At 39.6% G+C, this 10133-nt stretch overlaps 2 protein-coding genes across 3 annotated transcripts in view; one reads left to right on the forward strand and one right to left on the reverse strand.

Moving 5' to 3' along the window:
* The window catches only part of LOC107661755 (coronin-7-like), a 185599-nt gene that overhangs the window by 91509 nt on the left and 83957 nt on the right, over positions 1-10133 (forward strand). The window lies entirely within an intron of this gene.
* LOC107661641 (vasorin-like) overlaps positions 2080-10133 on the reverse strand; it is a 38466-nt gene continuing 30412 nt past the window's right edge. For both annotated transcript variants that reach the window (XM_016451307.1, XM_016451308.1), the window contains exon 3: positions 2080-5386. In XM_016451307.1, the coding sequence (XP_016306793.1) occupies positions 3352-5358 (2007 nt within the window). In that variant the 5' untranslated portion in view covers positions 5359-5386 and the 3' untranslated portion in view covers positions 2080-3351. The remainder of the gene's footprint in view (positions 5387-10133) is intronic.

Below are 10133 nucleotides of genomic sequence, written 5' to 3' on the forward strand. Positions count from 1 at the left end.
TCCCCCCCCCCCCAAAAAAAAAAACTAAAACTAATGGCAATAGTTGAAATAAAATAAGTAGAATTTGAAGTACTAAAATTTAAAAAGTAAAGCTGAAATAAAAAAGCAAAATAGAAATATTAAAAGATAAAATAATAAAGACAGTACATCACAAATGTACTAATTCAAAATAGTAATTATATATATATATATATATATATATATATATAAATACTAAAATAACACTCCCTGGTTCCAGTTATTTATCAATAAGTGTGCACAATATATTAAGATTATGTTGGTTTTGTTAATTTTTTTTTCATATCATTAACTGATATTAAATATTAAATTTTTCTGCCTATTTTACAATTTACTGCAGCATCACCAAAAGGTTAGGGGGTTAGCTGGTTAGATCTTCCCTTTACTAGACTTATTTTTCATAATTTCTTATAGCAAATTTTAAAAGCTATATTTTTCTGTCCTATTGCACGTTATATTGTCAAGATGTCTAAATTCTTTAGTAGCGTACAAGCTTTTCTTTTAGTTTTTAGTGTTTTTTAAAAAAATTTCGAAGTAATATATACAGTATTTTTGTGGTTACTGGACAAAAAAATAAGTATGGCCTTATTGCTATTGGCCAGAATTTGAATATTAGTGCATCCCTAGACTGTAAATCGATCCCTCACAGCCTCTTTATCATTAAACCTGCCGTCTACCTGACTGAGGCTCATACTTATGTTTTTACCTGTAGGTTTGGTGTAACAGTAGGGTATTTATGGCAAGAATGAGGCATAAACCAGGATAAAAATGTGAAGGGGAACCTCTTCGTCGAAGACACGCGACTCTGTGCTAAGCCCTGGCATCATCCCCCTTCAACTGAGTTTAGAAACAAAACCTCTGCAGCCCAACTTAAAAACAAGGAGCAGAACAATATTTACTCAGCAGTCATTTTCTGTGGAATTTTTGGAAGATAATTTGAAAAAGTCAGCTCGGGTGTCTATAATAGGCCCTTTGAGCCGCTCAGTTTGGAGCGTGGCCAGAGGTCCAGCTCTCTTAAAATCACAGAATAAAGGAGGCCTTTTATTGAAAAGCTGGAAAGCAGACGCACACACACACACACATCCTGTGACTGACGTGCGCTTGTACGCTTTCTGGCCAAATTTGCCTCCATCTGATGCCTTGGCTGTTGTTCTCTCAGTTAGAGTTAACAGGCGAGACCGTGTGTTTTTGTTGTTTTTAATTGTTTGACATGATTGCGCTCAATACAAATGGAAATGCTGGACAGCGGTGGGCTGTTTTATGTGTTTGTGCTGTTAAACGGGTTTAACATACAACAGATTGCTGCTGGATGCTTGATAAGCAGACTTTGGAGGTGGTGTGAGCGTTGCAAACCCGTCCACATGTACCTGTAAAACAGGTGGGTGGTCAGTCTAAAGGATGTGTGTATTAACAAACAATGCTCATTAGCGTCAGTCCAGTGACGTAGATGGAGGCCAAACGGCACCTATTCGATTTGGCGATCTTTTTTTTTGTAATAAAAATTCCTGTTTACCTCAAGCTTTCTCCATAAAGGGAAAATCTATTACCTTTCCCTGGCACTCAAAAATTCCTCATAAAAGTTTGCTTTGGGTGGTGCGTTTGCAGATGGTGTTGAGGATGCTAGCGCTCTCTCTCAGTGTGCAAACTCCCCTGGAAAGGGAAGAAAAACACTTTTTTTCTTCTATTAAATCGTATTACCAACACATTAAACAGAGACATGCATTCAACGTCAGTGAGCCTAATTGTTAATCAGACCAGCTAGCTTGAACGAGAAACAGAGAATATAAAACTGTAGTTTATTTTAATTAATTTTTTTAATTTTCTTTGCAGCTTTTTGAAAATACATATCATACATATACACACATCTCCGTATTGACAAAAGAAAAGTATAAAAAAGAGCTTCCCAAATTAAACAGGGAAAATTAGAGGCAGATCTTATCAAAAATATTCACAAATATTTTCAATACTTCATACTGCTGAGATTTTTTGTTTCCAGTTTGGATATTCCATCAACAACAACAACAAAAATATTTTCAACTACAAATCCTCCTCCTTTTGAGCAGAAACATAATTTGACAGGTTGTAGAACAAGTGCTAAAATAGTAACACATTTCCTCACAGAGGTAAATCAGCACAGCTTCCCACTGTCTCTATTCAGTTTGGCGTTTTGTGGTAAACTTTAAGATTCTGAAATTTCTTCAATTTAACAGTGATCAATGACAGCCCGGATGGTTTTTAGATTGTTTTATGCTCTTTCATTATATCTTGCACATGAATGGTAAGCTCTGGAGAGCTGAGAGTTGGAGTGTGTGTGTTTTTAGACTGGTTTAGATATGTTTTTGAACATCTTAAGGCAAAATGGTGTTGACTGCAAGTGACTGGAAATCTCCGCCAAGTAATGTAAATAGTGCAAAGGTTAATTTTGCAGACTGGCCTAGGAAACAACCCCTTTTTTGCTATATAATAAATAATTTAAAAGCTCCCACCAGTTTGTAGTTTCCAATTATATATTTCGAGCCTATTTTGTGTTTACAAAAGAGCATAATGTATATTAATCTGCTTCCTGTTCAACCGTAGTTTAGGGTCTCTTTCTGAGGACGAAGGGGGATAGGGGCTAAAAAATAGAGGAAGGATTTACTGTAGTTTCATGTTTGGATAGACTTTCAACTGCTTAGACTGTCTGACATTTCTAAACTAAAGCCTTTGATTCACTTGGTGGTACAAGTAAAATTGAATCTTCAAAGTTTATAAGCTGGTGTTTTGTCTGCTTTTTAAGTCACAAGATATGGGGGGAAGAGCAGCCGCCTGGTAACAGTCACATATTTGTACAAAAACATTTACAAAAAAGTTACAAATACAAAACTAAGAAACAATGCATATCAGTTAGACAAAGCATCATAAGAGTCAGCCTCATTACTTAAGTCCATATCTTCCATATCTTCAATTACCCACTCACTTGTAGGGCTTACGGTTCACAGTTAGCGCAGCTCATAAGAGTTGCACACAGGCGCTACATATCAAAATTTCACCTAAATTTTTTTTTAGTCAGCTGTATGTCCTTTTTTACGATTGGCAGCCATTTTAAAATCCAACAAAATCTTTGGTTGAAAGTTTGGCATGTAGAGTCTTTCAGATTTTTCAGACGATAAAAGGCACTTAGGAGGATGTCATTTTGACAGAAATGCCCTTATAGGATTGCACCAGGAATCACCTAAATGCCACCGTCTCTTTTCAAAGAACCTGGTGGCTGGTCTCGCTGTCCAAGGTGGTAGCTTGTAAGGCCATATCATTCATGCTTTAGCATGCAAGTAAGTCACAAACCTTTCGCAATTATCAGAAATATGAAGGTTTCAAACTGTTCTTGTTGTTGTTCGCAGTACAGTTATCCTGCATGAGGGGCACCTCGAAGTCCAAGCCACCGTTCTGTGTTGTTGACGGACAGGAGATAATCTCTTGCTTTTCGGGTAGCACCCCATTGTTCCGACCCTCCAGCTCCAGCTGTGAAGGATTACATTCTAAGTCCAGGTGTCCCTTTGATTTCTTTTTGTGCATGTAGCAAGCTACCCCAACAGCCACGGCTACTAGGACTAGCAGAAGAAGGATGGCGACTGCAGGGATGAGCATTGTAGTGAGCTTTGGGTCCTCCAGTCTTGCTCCAGTGGGAGTTAGCTGCTGACTGACCGTCTGGGTCTCTATGCATACTCTATCCACATCCCCAGGTTCGCCCAATGGACTGGCACATACAGAGTACGTAGAGTTTGGCTGAAGTCCACGCAATGTGTATTCCAGGTAATATGCTGGAAGGTTGAGGTGCTTGGCACGTTTATCCGGTCCAGAAAGTTTCTTGTAAGTTAACTTTACGCCACGGATGTGGGGGCGCATAGCGATGTACCGCTGAAGGTCTAAGAGTATTGAGGAGCTAGTTACCGTTGCTGTTATTTCAGGTTCCGGTACCTCTGTAGGCTCCTCATGGGGTAGTGGGTCTTCCTCTTTTTCACAGTATCTCCCTGATGTTCCTGGTAGACAAATGCACTCCAAACGTCCTTTGTTGTCCAGCCAACATGTTCCTCTATTTAGGCAGATATTGGGTGGGCAGAAGTTTGATCTGAGATCTGGGTCAATACTAGTACTTGGTGTGGGAGGTGGAGGGTCATTGTCGGTTTTCGTAGAAGGGTTATCACTAGGTTTGGCAGGGAGGACTGCTTGAGTGGTACTTGGTAAACTGGTGACCGGGGCTGGCGGTACTGGAGTGGTCTTTACTGTGCGAGTCGTAACAGTTGTGGTAATCGGACATCCGAATTCTCGGTGTGCAAGTCTCTCCAGCACCTTCCCGGAATTAAAAGGAGGAAAGTGGCAGCGTGTCTCTTCAGTCCTACCCAACTGAATTTGCTTGATTCGCAGCCAACTAGGAAACCAAGCCAGATTGCAAAGGCAGTTGAAAGGGTTTTCCGCAACGGTCAGCCTTTGTAGGTGAGGAAAGAGCTGGGTTAAAGTCTCTGGCAACCCTTGCAAGCTTAGATTGCTGATATCCAGCTCCTGAAGCTCTGAGAGTTTCTCAAAGTATTCCCATTTCACAGGTCCCATGGGATTCCCAGCCAAACTCAGGGTAACCAAGTCCCTTGCCTCCCGCAAAACCCCTGGAAAGGTTGTTAACTGGTTGTTGGAGATGTCAAGCTCATGGAGGTTCTTGAAGCTTCCCAAGAGCTCCTCGTTCAGACTGCTAAGCCCCAGCCCACCCAGTTTCAGTGACTCCAACTTGGGTGTCTGGAGGTCATTTGGCCCTGGCGATGGGATGCTGTTGAACCGTAAGTCTAGCAGAAGCAGATGGCGCATTTTCAGGGCAGGCATTATTGTCAGTTTGTTACCTTGCAGCTTGAGCTCCAGCAGTTGCTGTAGGCCATCAAAAGCAGCAGGATGGATGATCTCTATGAGGTTGCTGTAGAGATATATCCTCTCCAGATGTTCTAGTCCAGCAAAGCTGTCTTTGGATATATGGACGATCTGGTTAGCCGACAGGTCCAGGTTGTGGAGAGAGGACAAGGGTTCAAACACATGATCTGGCAGTTCGGTCAACTTGTTCTGGCTTAGATCCAGCATCTCCAGGCTTTCCAACTCAAGAAAATCCTCTTGGGAAAGGGACTCAATGCCGTTCTTGAACACATAGAGATTCTTAGTCGTTGTGGGTACTTCGTTGGGCATTTTAGTGTCTTTGCGGCTAAAGCAGAAAATGGAGTCTTGGACTTGGCAGGTACAGTCCTTCGGACAGGTGTCGGCCAATGCCGGGGACCACAAGTGTTGATAGAAGAGGAGGGGCAGCAGTAGAGGGAGGAAGAGCTTCATGTTGCTGCCGACAATCACCCCTAAAAGCCTGCAATGCAACAAGAAAACCTAGTAAACATTTGCACAGTCAACTTCACATTGTATTTTTTACTTTAAAACATGTTTAAACATACACCTGTCTTGAACTTTGACAAAGTTTAGAAATGGCATGAATCAACGATTCAAGCTTTAAAGTAAATTGATAAACTTGATAAAGTTACTCTTTTGTTTGTTTTTTTCCCCTTAGCAAATTCAGGGCATACTGCAATACATGCCATGGTGTTTATTTCTCTGCTTGAGTCAATGAGGTCAGCCTTTTTATGTGGCTGAATAAAAGGCTTGCTTTAGACCAAGTGCTTTCAAAGGGTGATCAAAGGCGAGGTCTCTTGGCATGGTTGTACTCAAACAATAGGTAGTGGTAGTGACGTACAGGCCTGCTGGAACCTTATACTGGACTTAAAAGTGATGTTGACCTTATTATTTTTTTTATAAAAAAACAGCATTTTATAATTTGATAATGCTATTTTATGTAATCTTTAGTAGATTTTGAAATGATACTCCATTTTCCATAATGTTATAATGCTTAAATTAACATGTAGCATTTAAAACAGTTGATTCGAATTGTGCTACTTGGACTCAGGACTTGGACTTGGACTTTTGTGAATGAGCTTGGACTAGGACATTTTGAATGCAGAAAATTTTCAGAGTACAGACGAATCCATGTCATGTGTAACAAAAAAGCTAAAAAAAAAAATTAAGTTAAAAAGACTAATAAATGTCTCCCACTTAAACTCAACTGGTTAAAAACAAGGACTCGACTCAGACTCGACAGGGTGGACTCGGATCCAACACTACAATTGACTGTAGTTTTTAGTGTTTCATTTTGAATATATTTTAAACAAAATAGTATAATATTTTAATTAGTGCATCTCTAATTGCAGCTGTTTGCTGGACATTTAGTTCCATCATTGTTTACAGCACACATACTGAATCATTGTTGCACATAGTGGCCTTAGAGAGTCTTTTTGGGAGTGATTTGTACACTTTGTGTCTTTCTGCAAACATTGTCATTTTATATTCATTAGTTTCATATTGAGATCCAGAGATGCACTGGTACGCGCCAAGGCCGTCTCAAATTTTACAAAGGGTTTGACCTTGAACACTAGACACAGAGCTCATCAGATGAGCTCAGACACCTTTGGGGAGGAACGTGAGAGTCGGGGAGGAGAGCGAGAACAAGAAAGATAAAGGGCTATGAATCTGGGAGACTGAAGTGAGCTGGGGAAACGGTTTATCATCTGCTGTGAGATCAGTCGCAGCCGGCCTTGAAAGGAGGGGTGTAGATGTTTCATTCTCCCTCATGATTTTCCTTCTTCTGTTTCTCTCTGGGACAGTGTGGGGGGTTTTATATTAGAAGTTCATGCTGAGGTGAAGTTCTCTCACTCGGTTTTATTGAATAGTACAGAGAGATAGTAGGATCATTATGTTCCCTCCTGCTGCATTATTGAAGCATCACTCTCATTGCCCGGCTGCTGATCCCTGTGTTGTTCTGCAGTTATTTACAATAGGAAATATCTCAGAATCAAGTTAGCTTTTTTAGGCGTATTTTATTCTGTGTTGGCTGAAAGAAAGTTGCTAGTAGTCTTGTGAGGTCAGTGCAAGTTTCTAAAGATCTTTTCAATAATGTCTGGATATTTTTAATTATATTGCAAGGTGCATTCTTGCTGAAAGCGACTGGAAATCATGCATTTTCAATGAGAGTGGGCTCTTTGATGTGACATTAATGACAGTGACTATTTGCGGTGTTATTTTAGTATTATTCACAAGCAATTAGCTTTTTTTCAGTTTTCATTTTAATTTTATGTTTTAGTCATTTTGTTATGGGCTTTGCATTTTTTTTTAAATTGTTTTAAATATTTTTAAAAATATTTATTATATTATTATAATATTACAATATTTCCTAATATTTAAATAAATATTCTTTTAAGTTGTTTTAAATAGTTTCAGGGTCATTACAGTTAACTAAAACCATACAAATTGTTTTGTTGCTATAAATAAATATTTTTTTTAAATAGAATAAAATATAAAAAAACCTTAAACTTAATTTGTCAGCTATGTGCCAAGGCAGCATTTCTTACTTTGATTTAGTTTAACTTAATGTACTAAAATAACTTAAACTGGAATAAAAATGAATGAAACAAATATATGGACATAAAAAAAACCCCTAAAACTAATAAAAAAAGAGCAAAAACAGTGATACAATGAACTATTTTTGTACATTTTCTTTGTTTTAACTGTGATGCCAACACAATACAACCTGACTCAACCAAACCTCACAATACCAGTTAGTATGTGTTGAGGAAACTGTAATCCTCACGTCACCACCGTCAGCAACACATGGTTTCTTAAGTTCAGCCAGGGACAGTCAACCCGAGAGAGAGATGATTTGCTTGTCTTTTGTCTTTTTTCCCCCTCTCTGTCTAAAAAGCTTTGGAGCAGGTTTAGACATTCCTGCTGCTCCGTCCCATTGACTTGCTGACTGTGATGCAAGCGTCTGTCTTTTGACACTGGGTTTAGTTGACGCTCAGTGCAAATAAAGCAGGAAAAAAAGCTCCGGCCTACAGCTAAGTGCATGCATATTTTAATTAAACTAATCCTCTGCTTATTACGTGTGCGCTGTTTGGTCCGACTGCATTTTTTCCTATTTAATGAAACTTTTTCTCGACACACAAGCAAAAAAAAATGTGTCTGAAATGTTAGTACTTGGAAGGAAGATCACATAAAGTTCAGAAGGGCATGAAAGAAATGTTTTGTTATGTTCGGGCACTGATATCGATTCGTTGACGTGTTTTGGCACCGTATACCTGTTGTTCTTAGAATCAACAAGATCTTACAACAAGGGTGAGTGAAAGAGTAACACATGCACTGTTTCCTTCACCCAAAGCTCTCCATTCAGTGATGCATGGCGCTTTACAGTCCGTGAGAGCTGATTAGCTGTTTTACTGGAGGCAGGGATAGGAAAAAAACACCAAGACCTTCCAGATAACCCGATAACAGGTGGAGCGCAGTGCTTTATGGGCAGTTAATCATGAGGGGGTCGTAGATCGGCCCTGTCCCATGGTGTCTGGATCTCAGAGTACCGTGGGAATGTCCTCAATTGAATTTGTGCGATATGAGAGATGGACCAAATAAATGAAGGAAGCAGAAATGGTTTTTTTTGGTTTTTTTTGAGCTCAAGTGCTCTTGCTCATTTTTAGGATCTGTGAGATCTGCGAATGAGGATAATGAACAACCGCAGTCCTTCATAGAAAGATCAGAGGGCAGTTTCACTCAGGCTTGTAGGTAGCACACAATTTCTAATTATGCAATCATGCAATCATTATGTAGTTGCTGATACCCAATTCTAGTATTATTTTGTTTGGTTTTTAACTATTTTTATAGGATAGTCTAACTGTAGTTTAACCACTCTAGCTTGTAGCTTGTGAAGCAGCAGCAGAATCCGGCAGAAAGATGAGGCTCGTAGCAGGCCAGGTATGAAGATAAAGCTGTTGCCTGAACTTTTTTAAATTTTGGCTGATGTTTATCCTAGTGCGCATCAATCCAAAGCATCAGAAGACACGATCTAGTCAGCCGGCAGACGCATGCAGTGGGAGTTGAGTCTGATCTCTGATAAAACCCCGTCCAGCACACACAGATACTCCATCTCCTCCTTCCCTCCAGCGGCTGCGTCTTATCAAGCAGCAGATGAGAAAACCGCTCTCAGGGCTTACAGTAAAGCTCTGCTCTGAGTGACTCTCATGCTGGGTGGCTTTAAGTCAAGTGCCTCTGTGCTGGAGACAGACAGAGCGGCTCATTCGAAATTATATAAACATGAGGTGTTTTCCCATTACTAAGCATATTTCATTTTGTGGAGACTATGATAGTTTTATGTCAGAAAAATTCCAACTAGCTGAAAATATGCACATCCTTACTAATGACTGACTGTGAAGATCTCTCTACATCTTTTTCAGTTCCCCCTTTCGCCATCAAATGTGTCGTTCGAGCGGCTGGTGCTTTGCATATCCCCACATGGAGCCTTTCATTCAAAGAAATGTATTTGCCATTGAAAATGTGTTGATAAAAGCTGGTCATAAGGACATTGTTGCTTAAGGCTTTTTAGCAGACAAAAACAAAAGCACAAAAGAAAAGTTGCCGGGAAAGGAAAAGTCTTGTTTCATTGTCATTTCGTGATCTGAAAGCAGTGAAAACAGCTGCGAGAAATGAGCAGTAGAGGAATGGCTGTCAGCAGGGGCCGTGGAGGTGGAGGTGACCGATGCCAGGAGCCAAGAGAGTGAAGTGGGCCGAAACAATTAGAGCTCCAGCAGACCCTTGTCAAGAGCTCTTATCTGCAGAACAGACTCGTGCACTCTGAAGCAGGACAGAGGAGGCCGAGTTATGACGTGTGATCAGGAAGTTAGGCAGGAGTTGTGGAGGTGTGTGTCGAGGGCCTCATGTGGGCCACCTTCACTCCTGACAGAACTGAATGTTACAGCAGCCAGGGTCCTAAATACTACAAGTATGAGAAAAAAAGTATGAGAACATATTGGCTGTAGGGAACAAAATGTAGTTGGTCTGTAACTTTTTGCAGTTATTATATATATTTAAGTAAAAGCTTTAAAAACGATATTGATAAAAAAAATGCTATATAAATTTTAATTTACTCGTAGTGTGTTAAAACAGATTTTATATATTTTTATAAGTACATTGTTTAAATATATATTGTGTGTGTATATATATATATATATATATATATATAT

The sequence above is a fragment of the Sinocyclocheilus anshuiensis genome, unplaced genomic scaffold (genome assembly GCF_001515605.1).
Source record: "Sinocyclocheilus anshuiensis isolate Anshui unplaced genomic scaffold, SAMN03320099.WGS_v1.1 scaffold207, whole genome shotgun sequence".
Taxonomy (NCBI): Eukaryota; Metazoa; Chordata; class Actinopteri; order Cypriniformes; family Cyprinidae; genus Sinocyclocheilus; species Sinocyclocheilus anshuiensis.